This window comes from Nelusetta ayraudi, unplaced genomic scaffold (assembly GCF_046127955.1).
Source record: "Nelusetta ayraudi isolate G7.1 ecotype Tasmania unplaced genomic scaffold, CSIRO-AGI_Nayr_v1 ptg000017l, whole genome shotgun sequence".
NCBI lineage: Eukaryota > Metazoa > Chordata > Actinopteri > Tetraodontiformes > Monacanthidae > Nelusetta > Nelusetta ayraudi.
The window spans coordinates 2,871,658-2,883,894 of record NW_027466067.1 but is presented as its reverse complement, the minus strand read 5'-3'; the positions used below and the strand labels follow the sequence as shown (position 1 = coordinate 2,883,894).

General features: G+C 44.4%; 2 protein-coding genes across 2 annotated transcripts; one reads left to right on the top strand and one right to left on the bottom strand.

Annotated features, from left to right (window-relative positions):
• The first annotated feature begins 915 nt into the window (after positions 1-915).
• On the top strand, positions 916-9,831 carry serinc3 (serine incorporator 3). Its single transcript, XM_076024717.1, has 10 exons — positions 916-1,247; positions 4,313-4,474; positions 4,616-4,809; positions 5,414-5,493; positions 5,640-5,777; positions 5,858-6,027; positions 6,144-6,234; positions 7,036-7,237; positions 8,127-8,354; positions 8,567-9,831. The coding sequence occupies exons 1-10, from the start codon at positions 1,209-1,211 to the stop codon at positions 8,700-8,702; spliced, it is 1,440 nt and encodes a 479-aa protein (XP_075880832.1). The 5' UTR covers positions 916-1,208; the 3' UTR covers positions 8,703-9,831.
• tp53rk (TP53 regulating kinase) lies at positions 9,557-11,736 on the bottom strand. The gene is made up of 2 exons (XM_076024719.1): positions 11,449-11,736; positions 9,557-10,862 (listed from the first exon to the last, which is right to left on the bottom strand). Exons 1-2 carry the CDS (start codon positions 11,669-11,671, stop codon positions 10,375-10,377), a joined length of 711 nt encoding a protein of 236 aa, XP_075880834.1. The 5' UTR covers positions 11,672-11,736; the 3' UTR covers positions 9,557-10,374.
• Positions 11,737-12,237: the final 501 nt, after the last annotated feature.

Below are 12,237 nucleotides of genomic sequence, written 5' to 3'. Positions count from 1 at the left end.
AGGGCACATGATCAAAGAAGGAGGAATAGTGACAGGACCGCCACTGTCACATTTACTGACTCCAAATATTTTCTATACATCTTACAAAAAAGTGCTATACATGAACTTTCTGTGAAAAGAAATGAAATATTGTTGAAGTTGCCATTTATCTCCACCTAGTGGTTAGGATGAGTAGTGATGAAAGGGGAACATGAAGGAGGTTGCTGAGACGGCATAGTATTGAATGAAAAATAAATAAATATATATAGATTAGATCTTCCACACATGCATCCTCTCCATCTCTAAACAGCAGTGGCTTTCTGTGCTATTGTCTCCTTTTGTGTTCATTCCATAACATTGCAGATTGCTGCAGACAAATTGCAAGGTGTTAATAATAAAGAGCAATAAAAAATATTCTTTCCCGTTCAATGTTTTTTTTTTTTTTTTTTTAATTGAGTGGGTGGTCTCCTGGCGTGGTGTATGTACTACCGCTCTGAAGTGGATTGACAACTAGGAATTTCACCCAAAACATTAACATGAAATCAAGTACAGTATCACCACAGTGACATTTCTTGGAGGAGCTTTTTCTTTTTTTTTCAACAGCTTATTTTCAAATGACAACAAGGAACTTTCCTGAAATAGTCATCTGAAATCAAGCACAGAGAAAAGCGATTCAATCTCTTTGTGCCATTGTGTTAGCACCTTTACCGTAATACCTGGTGTACACAGTTGGTGCCCCATGTGTCCACCTGTTGGTTGGCTTGATCGCAGGGTTTTATTGTAGCCCAAATGTACTGCGTTTGAACTGCCATGTTCGCCAATGATCGCATACTGTCTATCGATGTAGGCTACCTGTTGCCTTTACGTAAACGCGTCCAAAGGTGGCTTGGTGCAGTTATCAACAGGTCAGCGGCGCGGTGACGTCACGCAGCGTGACGCACTGGGCGGAAAAACAATCGTTACTGTACTTCCCGAGCAACACATCCACCACCGTTCCGCACTGAACCCGTTTCAGCCTTGTAACGGCTCATTTTCTGTGCCCTCGGGCTGCGTCACGCTAAGGTTTCAGCTGTCGCTGTTAGTTTCCTGCCTCTTGTCTGGAATCCTCACTGTGGAGGAGCGAAGAAGAGGACACGCCGAGAGGAAGAAGACGAAGAAGAAGGAGCCGAGGTGGGACGCGGATTTACGGATCGTCTGTCCGCCTCTCCTGCGCTAACAGCGGGGCAACCATGGGGGCTGTGCTGGGGGCCTGCACCTTGGCTAGCTGTGTAAGTCACCACAGTTATGTGTCTTTGTTTCTACTGTTTCTCCCTTCATTGGGGACGCAACGCATAGTGACTCCGTGATGACTTCATGCGCAACAGGTTACATCACGCCGCTGCACTGTACGTCCCAGTTAGCGTCGATAGCGCCTCGAGTCAAACTTCGTTTGACAATATTAATGGGTTTTGGGGGGTGTCATTTTTTTTTTTTTTTTTTTTTTTACTTCGACTCTCCGAGTTCAGAGTCAACACAGCAAGATGCATATAGTAGTAAACGTTTACGCCGGGGTAAAAGCCATTTCGGTCTCACTTCCACCATTAGGTCTCTTGTATCCTCACTTCCTGGTTCGATTTATTTTAGGTTACGGTTTCAAAAGCGTGACTGACTGTGGCCGAGTGTTTCGTTTACTACACGCGCGATTAACTTCCTGTCAGAAAACAACCGGCCGCTCACATTCGACTGATACAATCAGTGCACAATGCTCCTGCGTGCCTGGCTACTGGAGCAGCGCGTTCAAGTCGTCACAGGGTTAAATCATAACACACTCGGTCATCTGTTTACACGTGATTAATTGGATTAATGCTGCTTTGTTGTCAGCAACCAACGCAGTGAGACTGTCAACAACAGGAAGCGGGTGATGACAATGACGGCAGTTTTGTTGGTCGTTAATTTTAAAAATAAATAAATAAATAAAAATGTAGTTTCAGAGGAGAATGCGCTTACTCTGAAAAAATAAGCATCAAAATGTTTGGTTTCTGCAAGCACCATCTTTCTCCTGTGTGTCCTGATATCTGATGCTGAAACAATTGAGGACTGCACTTAAATCAGTTTAACACTATTGAATGAATTTAGTTAACTTAGTTCATTGCAGGACAGCGGAAGGCTTCACTTTGTTACGTCTGGCCTGCTCATTAATTGTCACCCACGGTGATAAGTCGACCCTGGTTGGCTGGCTGGCGTATTAACTTGTTTACTGTCTCCTGGGCCGCTCTCCAGAGAGAGTTACTTGTTTGTGGCAGGTGGTGCAATAAAACTTCTCTGTTGCTTTGCCACTCAGTTGATTTAGTTAATTAAAGTTAAACACGATCTGCGGTTAAAACACAATGTTCAATGTCATTGAATGGTGAAGTAGTGCATAGGAGAATGAGAGTGCTGCTGTAAAGAAATGTTCTGGGTTTGTGTGCTGCTGGTGGCTGTGTGATCACAGATTAGTAACTATGCATTTAACGTGCAGAAAGAATCACAAGAGGAAATTCATTTTTACTGCTAATAGACTATGAAGCATACTAAATGGGATTCACATGCGTTTCCCTTCAGCTTTGATTATTTTCAGTCGGGCTTCACAACAACAATAACATGTATTTATATATTCAGCAAGAAATAAAGCAGGAACCACTGCTGAAAGCAAGACTAGAGAAAAGTAGGATCCAAACACGCACTTTTTTTAAGTTAGGAAAGATTTGTAAAACATGAAGCACAGAGTTGACTTGTTCAAGAACACAAGTTAAAGCTTATTTTGTCACAACCATAATTGTGTGTGTCAACCTTTCCTAAACCTGTGCAACAAATGTTTTCAGTTCTACCCTGTAGCAGCCTCCCTCCGTCTGTGTCCAAAGAAACCAGCCATCATGCTTACTGGCTAAAGTCTGCAGAATAACCCTGGGCGGTTGTTAAAGTAGGCCACCAGAGAGTCAGTGCAGCTTTAAAGTGGCAAACTGGTTTATTCAAGCCACTGGAATTACCAAATGGTTGGTAAATCCTTTTAGTTACGGAAAGGTAACAATTTTAGGGAAAGAAGGTAATCTGTCCTCTGCATTTTTAGAGAGGAGAAGAATGAAAGTATATTATCCTCCAAAAATGGTATAGTTTATTTGAGTCCAAAATGTTTGTAATGTTTACATCACAGCCAGTCGGTTGATAAACTCATTAAGATCTCCGAGTCTGTCTTCTTTTGACTACTGCAAGTGAATTTTTTAAACCTGGCAGTTAGCGGGGCAAGAGTGAGTGCGACACCTACTGACGGGGAGGTATACATTTTATTGGTACTTTCCATTTAAGCAACATTATTACATTAAAGTGTTTGGTGCATGTGTGACTAGGCCATTGGGTTTCTGCAGAGAAAACAGGTGCAGTTTCATCTGCGTTCAACAAGTCCCTTTTAGTCTGGAGGGCCAAGGACAAGCATCTTCTCCACAAAGCCTGCCCGACTGCGCTGTTATCTATGTTTTTGCACAACTCGGAACAAGAGAGAGCAACCTAGCTTGCTGTGTATATAAACAAGATGCAAACTGTCCCTCTGAGCTTCTCTGCAGTCTGTTATGGCAATGGTTGCTGCTTCTCGTAAGAATGAAAAGTCTCATGGCAATTTGATTTTCAACTTTCTCTGTTCTTTCCTGCCTTCTGTCAAAACCGTGAATCACAAAATGTTTTCCATGTAACCGTGTAGTGAATAACCGTTTTGGATTTGTTTCAAAGAGGTAAAATACGATTTGAGTTTCCTGTATGAATAACTTTGAGTGTTGTTGATGATGGGATAAAGAGGGAATGGTGAGAGGTCTCGGAGTTACTTAAAACAGTAGTGAAAGCTGTCGCTGACGTTCAGAAGTGACCTGAAACCTTAGAGTGGCAGCAGGGAAGTTGTAATGAAATGAGTAAAATATATTTTTTTTTTAAATCTGGTCATCAGAACTGATTGCTCCCTGGTGATTGGCTTAGAGAAGCTCTATTGTCTATTGTCTCTTCACTGATTCTGTCTACGGGTCTCCTCTACTTCTCAACACCTTTGTTTTATCAGTATTTCTTCTCTCAAAATAGTGGCAAATACCCTTTATGTAGCGAAGAGATCATTTCTTCCCAAGCGAGCAATTGTCCACCTACCTTCAGACTAATTACACATTGTTGAGGACCTTGAAAAAACAAAAATCTTTCCCACTGTGATTTTTAGCCTGTCACGTCAGCAGCTGTGGTGGTTTAAGTAATCGATGTGACAACGGCGGCGGAGACGTCTGGAACGATCTCGTCCTCACTCTGACCACTGACGAGCGTGACCCTGTGCCTTCCACCCCTCCAGGTGCCATGTCTCTGCAGCAGTGCAACGTGTCTGGTGTGCAGCTGCTGTCCGGGCATCAGGAACTCCACGGTGACCAGGGTCATCTACGCCTTCATCCTGCTGCTGGGGACCATCGTGGCCTGCATCATGCTGTCGCCAGGCATCGATCAGCAGCTGAAGAGAGTAAGAGTGGGCTGAGTGTCGCGTCATTTAAAGCAGAGCAAGCTCAACTGAAAAAGTCTTGATTCTCAAGACCTTTTAAGACGACTTTTACGGAAGTCCTGCGCTGTTTTAACAGTATTCCTTCTGACGCTGTGATTCCAGATTCCTGGCTTCTGTGAAGATGGCGCAGGCTCCTCCGTCCCTGGCCTCCAGGCCGACGTCAACTGCGACATGTTCGTGGGCTACAAGGCCGTGTACCGCCTCTGCTTCGGCATGAGCATGTGGTTCCTGGTGTTCTCCGTTCTGATGATCAACACCAAGAACAGCCGAGACCCGCGTGCAGCCGTCCACAACGGGTAAGCAACACGCGCACGCACACACTCTTTCTTTTGCATTTACGCATCACCGGTTGTGACGTACGGGGGTCACGTGACCAGTTCACCACAAGAGAAAATGGCGCGTTATGTTTGGACGGTAAGTGATCAAAGAGGAAAATATAACAACCATTCTGGACAGCAAACAAATGCAAACAAACAAACGCAAATGTAATTCTCGTAAATCCCGCGAGATGAGATTTTCTTAGAATTACAGTTTATGCGCTTCACACCATTCAATGGAAACACCTGCCAATCACAATTGTACTTGTACTCGGCAAAATTTTAGAAATGGCTTTTATTTTGAAAAACTGTAAATGCCAGTGATAGCAGGAATTCTGTGCTAAAGTTAACAGATCAACTCAACTCACCCACAGCTGTTGGGAAACGAGAAAACATCCAGAACTATAAAAAGTCCACGTACACAATTGTTTACGTAAAGACGCATCAAGATATCGTAGGTTGAACTAAAACACTAAAGTTTCCATCGGGTTGTCGCTACAGACACACGTCATCGTGTTGAAATCTAATTTTAAATTGTAAGTTGAGTCCGCAGAATAACGATGCGTCATTTATTCGCTCTCAGGTTTTGGTTCTTCAAGGTCGCCGCCCTGGTGGCGATCACAGTCGGTGCCTTCTACATCCCTGACCGGCCTTTTACCTACAGTAAGATCTTCAAACTGGATCGATATCACTAGTGATCATAAATGATCAAAGTGACTGACGTGTGTGTGTGTGTGTGTGTGTGTGTGTGTGTGTGTGTGTGTGTGTGTGTGTGTGTGTGTGTGTGTGTGTGTGTGTGTGTGTCACAGCCTGGTTCGTGGTGGGCTCTGGCGGGGCCTTCTCCTTCATCCTGATCCAGCTGGTGCTGCTGGTGGACTTTGCCCACTCCTGGAACGAGTCCTGGGTGGAGAGGATGGAGACGGGGAACCCGAGGGGCTGGTACGCAGGTCAGTGACCCGGAGCGCGTGGCGGCCCTTTACATTCCAGGGACTCGGCTGTTGACCCTTCTCGTGCCTCCTTCGTCCAGCGCTGCTGGGTGTCACCATCTTCAACTACATCCTGTCGTTCGTCGTCGTCGTGCTCTTCTTCGTCTTCTACACCACGCCCGGCGGGTGCCACATCAACAAGTTCTTCATCAGCTTCAACATGTTGTTCTGTGTGGTGGCCTCCGTCATCTCGGTGCTGCCCAAAGTTCAGGTACAGTTCAAACTCCCGTTGTTCGCGTCCACGTCTTTTTATTGTGAAAAATGTGACAGCGGCTTCAAGACGCAGCTTTGCTGTTTATCCCCTTAATCCCTGTGTGTTTGGCCCAGGAGTGTCAGCCGCGCTCAGGTCTTCTGCAGTCCTCCATCATCACCCTGTACACCATGTTTCTGACCTGGTCAGCCATGAGCAATGAGCCCGGTAAGAGTCACGCTCATAGTTTGTGGTCATCATGCTGTCATGGGACCCACTTACTGCCTTGTTAGTCATGGATTTAATGGTGCCGTTCCACTTTGATACTCATTGTTGCACAAAGCAAGTGTCTTATTTATGAAGTTTATTTCTAATGTTTTTGTCTGTGCTTGTTGTATTTTATGTGTATTTATTTATAAAGTTTTTTATTAGGGATGCACCGACACCACTTTTTTACAGAAGGACAAGTACAAGTATGAGTGTTGCATTTCAACACTCACCGATACCAAGTACTTCATAATTACACACATGTTCTGTTATTAACAATGTTCCTCAGCATGTTTTTTTCGAGAACACGGGTGACTGTCACAAATTTCACTGCAGTACAAACACAAATTTAACAAAAGTGTCATACAAACATATACAACTGGTATTGGTGTTGTGGTATCAGCATGTATTTCAACCCCGGTATCGATACCCGATACAGGTATCAGCATTGGTGCATGCCTGGTTTTTATACCATCTGTGTGATCATCTGCACTGACTTTTGACAGCATCTGAATCATGTACGTGAAGATTTATCCTTGTCATGCTGCTCTCCAGTGGACCAGCCTCATGTTATTTATTATCCGGAGGAAAAAAAAAATCTACAGCTAAAGACGATAATTAACATTGGGAAATGAAATTTACATGTGTGGGACCTTTTAATGCACGTTTTCCTCAAGAAGTGGCAACACAAGAGAGCTGCAGACTCAACACGCTGCTTTGCTTTTCTTTTTCTTTTTCTTTTTTATCTCCTCCTCGGCTCAGACCGTGAATGCAACCCCAGCCTGCTGAGCATCTTCCAGCAGATCGCCGCCCCGACCCTGACGCCCCCGGGGATCGAGAACCAGACATCGGTGGTGATCATCGGCACAGAGGAGCCCGTCCTCGACTCCCCCTACCTGCAGTGGTGGGACGCCCAGAGCATCGTGGGGCTGGCTCTGTTTGTCCTCTGCATCCTTTACTCCAGGTAGGATGACTGAGGGACAGTGAGGCTGCTGCAAGTTGTAGTGGAGTCAAGAGCCAAGCGAAGCAAAGGCATTTGTTCCCCAGAGATAAAGTCATTACTGATGTGTGTCCGTGGGAGACATGTCGCATCTCAGCTCACACGCCAGCCCTCTTTTCCGTCACGTAAAAAATATGTAACAGTTGGAACACTCGATGATTTGGTTCTTGCCTGGAGCTTTGTTATGATTATATCATTATTTTTATTTCTGGGGTCTAACTGTAGTTTATTTCAGTAAAAACAAGCGTACGGGGAACACGTTTTTTTTTATTTAATTCGGCGATCAGCAGTTGGTTTAAAATTGGATGAATAAGCCAAACAGCTCATCTCTACTGGAAACAAAGCACACAGTTTCTCTCTGAACACAAGATGTTCTTTCTCTCAGCTGTTTTGATTAATTCCAGCTCACATAGATTCTCATTTATAACCTAGTAGAGCTGTTCTGTCCTTAGTGAGTCGCACAGGAAGAGCCACCGTCCCAACATGGATTTAAGCTACCAGCTTGACTAATTATTATTATTAGTAGTAGTAGTAGTAGTATGTGTGCAACACATTTTATGTCCTGCTACAGCAGACAGCAACTGAAACCTTTATCGGCTTCAGTTGACACATTTGATTTTGGCTCTAACAGAATTTGACTTTAGATCTGTTATTACTTTATATTATATTGTTATATTACTCTCAAGTTGGATAAGTGCACCACCACCTCCCTCCCTCTCACTCATCCAATCATCTATCGAGCAAGATATAAACAACTGCTTTGTCGAGAAGGTTGAGTTTTTTTGCCAACCACGCCGACTTGCTTCGTGCACTAAAGCTCATGCAGAGTTGACGGCTCACCTCCTCCCCTCAGCATCCGCTCGTCCAGCACCAGCCAGGTGAACAAGCTGACTATGGCCTCCAAGGATGCGGTGATCCTGGCCGAGGGCGGCAGCACCGGCGACCTCTCCGAGGAGTCTGGCAGAGTCCGCAGAGTGCAGGACAACGAGCAGGACTTGGTCCAGTACAGCTACTCCTTCTTCCACTTCATGCTCTTCCTGGCTTCGCTCTACATCATGATGACCCTCACCAACTGGTACAGGTCAGTCCTGCAGGGCCGGGGATTCCTCCTCCGATGCCATATTTTACTTATTTGCCACCTATTTAAAGGCTAACTTCACTCAGGTCCTGACCTATTAACTCCTAAGCAATTAACCCACGGAACAGTTTGCAAAGTTTCACAAAGGGAAAATATGTTTATTTTGGCCCGTCAAGTGTCCCAGAAATTCAGCATTACTGTTCTGTTCTCGACAGCCCCGACTCGGACTACACTATCAGCAGCAAGTGGCCAGCGGTGTGGGTGAAGATCACCTCCAGCTGGGTGTGCCTGGCCCTGTACATCTGGACCCTGATGGCCCCCATGGTCCTCACCAACAGAGACTTCAGCTGATCTCCCCTCCGACAGTAGCAGCACTAAACCAAACTACCTGCATTCGACTCAAAGAACGGGCTCAAGGTTCAGTCCTACTGCTTTACTGAATGTCTACTTGCATTATTGAAGTTTTGATTGTTGAAGTCCAACAACTGGGTCTGGTATCAGAGGTGCCATAACGGTGCGCACACTACTGTGGTTGTCCTGTATTATCTTGAACTTTTTCATTAACTGTAAATGAAAAGACAATCCAATGTTTTAAGCACAACAGCTTAAAGAAAGATAGTAAGTCTGCTGTTCAATAAGTATATGTTTATGAGTAATATATTCAGAAGAAATTGAATGCAGATTTTAATGTGCTTTAACAGTATAAACACATTTTAAATGCAGAAGAAAAAAGTGTCTGATCAGACCAAAATGAAAGTGTTTTATAGATTCTAAGTGTTGCCGTATCGTTGAGGTTAAATTTGTGAGCCACGTCCAGTGCTGAAGTATTCTAGCTGCTCTGCCTTACAACGCCTTATCTGTCTGTAAGATGTTGCAGGTATTTTAACATATTACCAGTTACACAAGTTTTTTCTGTGCAGTAAGCAATCTTTTCACAACCTTGAAATATGACTGAATGTCATGGAACACATCCTGCCAAATGCAAATGGACCAAGTTCTTTAATGTAAAGAAGTCTTTCAAAGATATAAAACCTGACGGGGGACAGAACTGCACTGAAAACACACCCGCTATTTTGTGTGAACTGTTAAATAGCATGGGACAGCTTTAAATATTTGTAATGACTCAGTGTTACTTTAAACTCCATGCAAGTTGTGTTCTTTCAAGAAAAATCTTCGTTTTTTTCAACAGTTGAATAGTCTTTTAAAAAAAAATCTTTAAAATCTTGTCACGTAGACACTCAGCAAATGCCTTGTTGACTTTGCTAGTAAGTGATGAGCAGGTCGTCAGTTCTCAGTTGTGTTTCGGCAAATCGTTTTCTACTGTCTTTGCTTTTTTTATTTCCTGACATTCAAGCTGCAAGATAGCTGTTCTGGTTCCGTTTCATTGTATATTATGGTATATGAACTCTGAGATGTAATTATTTTGCTGTCACATACACTGCCATTCCAAACAATAAACTATATAATTTAAAACATAGAAGTCGTCACTGTATCTTAGTTGGGTTGTTGTTATTGGGGTTAGGGTTGTTGTTGGGTGTTGGAGTTAGGGTTGGGTTTGGGGTTAGGGTTATGGGTGGGGGTGGAGTTGGGGTTAGGGTTGGGGTTAGGGCGGGTTCCAAGCACAGACACACCGTAGCCCGCACACACCGCAGACGCTTTCGCTGTCAACCAACCAAAAATGATTGTTTCTGAGTTGACCCAACAAAAAGTGACTCTATGCCAGTGTGAAATTTCAGATCAAGCCATGAAACTGACTCAAGCAGTGCTCCGTGGAGCCTCCCATGATAGACTACTTTGACAGCCAAGCAACCGACCCAAACCTGGCAGGATGGCCTTGTGGCAGTGCACCACCTAGTGGCAGCTCTTATCCAAACTTTTTTTATTTGTAAAATATCAAAGTAATAGAACAACTTTTGTTTCTTTTGCAAAACATTTTTTATCCTTTCATTTCAAGAGTCGTTTAACTTGGCATAAAAATACCCTCCACTTTTCTAATATTGCTTTTAATTGATGGCCTGGGGAATCACCCCACCATCGATCTCTTCCTCCCTCTCAGACGGACCTCGTCCAGCTTCTTGATGACGGCCAACGACTTCTTGGACGACGACGCGTAGCTCTTCAGCAGCTTCTCAAACACCTCCTCTGTGTTTGGGTGCGTGCTGAGGAAGGCCTTCTCCAGCACGTACAAGTCCACCCCCTTGTCCTCTGGCAGGGCGGAGATGTAACTCAGGCCAAAGTCAATGAGGACCAAGTTGTACTCTGCTTGCTCGCCGCTTCGCCTCAGCAGCATGTTGGAGGTGGTCAGGTCTCCGTGGATGACATCCTCGTCGTGCATCTTGGCCAGGATCTGACCCATCCTCTCGGCCAGTCGCTCCAGTTCAGCCTGCTGGCAGGAGTCGGACTTCCGGGTTGACGCGATGTGGTCACGCACAGTGGAGGAATCCAGGATTTCCTCGAGGAAAATACAGTGGGAGGCATAGTCCACAAAGTACACAACAGGAGTGGAGATGCCTGAGGAGGAGGGAAGAGGAAGAAATGTAGTTTATCTAACTATAACTTCAACTGTGTTTGGTTGGTTGGTTGGTTTTGTGCATGAGGCTGTGCACTGTTGCTGTTGACAAATGAAAACAAAACATAAAAAAGTTCAGTATCTGGGATACAGACAGTTTATTCTAACTGTTGAAGCTAAGTGATTTCTGCAGCTCCTTCTCTTCCTCGATGTGATTTATTTCTGGAACATTTCTTGCTTGTTTTCATGCTGAGACAAGTCTGATGACGTCAAGTTGGACTCAACATGTGAGTCAGTTTATTTGGACTGATTAATTCTATTAAAAAGGACAGGATGCGTTGCAACGACTAAAATGCAATTCACTTGCTAGATAAATCGGATATCTGAAAATCAGATACGACTGGTTACAGTCCAATAACGTGGACAGAGATGTTGACGTAAAAACAACAAAGGGGAAGTTTAAACGATGATCTGCTTTAAGAAAAAAAAAAAAAAAAAAAAAACACTGTCAAAAGGGGCGACACACTAGGCCACTGAAATTCTATATGACCCGGTTTCTGACGGAACAGCAGCTGCTGTGACACTTGCCTGCCTTCCTGCAGCGCAGTATGGATCGGACCTCCTGCGTTGTCCTGCGGTGCGTCAGCTTCTCGTCCAGCGTCGGGTGCCTGTAGCGCTTCGGGAACCTCTGCTTCACAATGGTCGGCTTGCCCAAGAAGTGAGCCCTATAAACCCGGGCCTCTGCTCCCTGCTTCAGTAGCTCTGCCTTGCCGAGAAACTCCAACACCGCCATGCTCTTCTCCTCCGCCATGTTTACTTCCGCCCTCTTCTGCCGACGGCTTCCTCTCCTCTGCTCTGCTGGTGCCCTGTTCGCCCCAAGCCGCCACCTTGTGGCAGCCGCCAGCAAGCACATCGTTCAGATGGACTGGTCAAGTTTTAAAATTAAAAACAAAAGCTATATCCTATAAATGAACTATCAACTAAAAGTTGTAATAAAAAGTTTCTATTTCAAAATATACTGTGAGTAAATGAATGAATAAAACTCATACAAAAGACTATTCTCTATGTAAATGTCCAAGAAAAAATTATGTTTCACAGAACTTTCAATGCAGTGCACACAGCATCTTTACTGTACTTCTCTCTTTGCTTTGGTTTTTTCTTTCTTTTCTTTTTTGAACGTTTGAGTCAGATTTTTTGCGTTACGATAAGTACCGATAACATTTATCGACGGTCCCTAAAAAGACGCAGCTGGATCCGGGTTTACGTTCCGGATCTGGTGATTCCTTTCAAACGAAAACTAACTTCTTCGCCGTCTACAGTTCTCCAGGTGGTATGGCCGCAATATTTCTCAATGCCAACAGGGACCTCGGAGTCAGC

What these genes read in the sequence shown, in the direction of transcription:
- serinc3 (XM_076024717.1), top strand. Translation starts at nt 1,209, where the DNA reads ATGGGGGCTGTGCTGGGGGCCTGCACCTTGGCTAGCTGT. An exon ending in CGTGCAGCCGTCCACAACGG is followed by an intron (nt 4,810 to 5,413) that starts GTAAGCAACACG and finishes ATTCGCTCTCAG; the next exon opens with GTTTTGGTTCTTCAAGGTCG. An exon ending in CCCGAGGGGCTGGTACGCAG is followed by an intron (nt 5,778 to 5,857) that starts GTCAGTGACCCG and finishes TCCTTCGTCCAG; the next exon opens with CGCTGCTGGGTGTCACCATC.
- tp53rk (XM_076024719.1), bottom strand. Translation starts at nt 11,671, where the DNA reads ATGGCGGAGGAGAAGAGCATGGCGGTGTTGGAGTTTCTCGGCAAGGCA. An exon ending in ACTGCGCTGCAGGAAGGCAG is followed by an intron (nt 10,863 to 11,448) that starts GCAAGTGTCACA and finishes CCTCCTCCTCAG; the next exon opens with GCATCTCCACTCCTGTTGTG.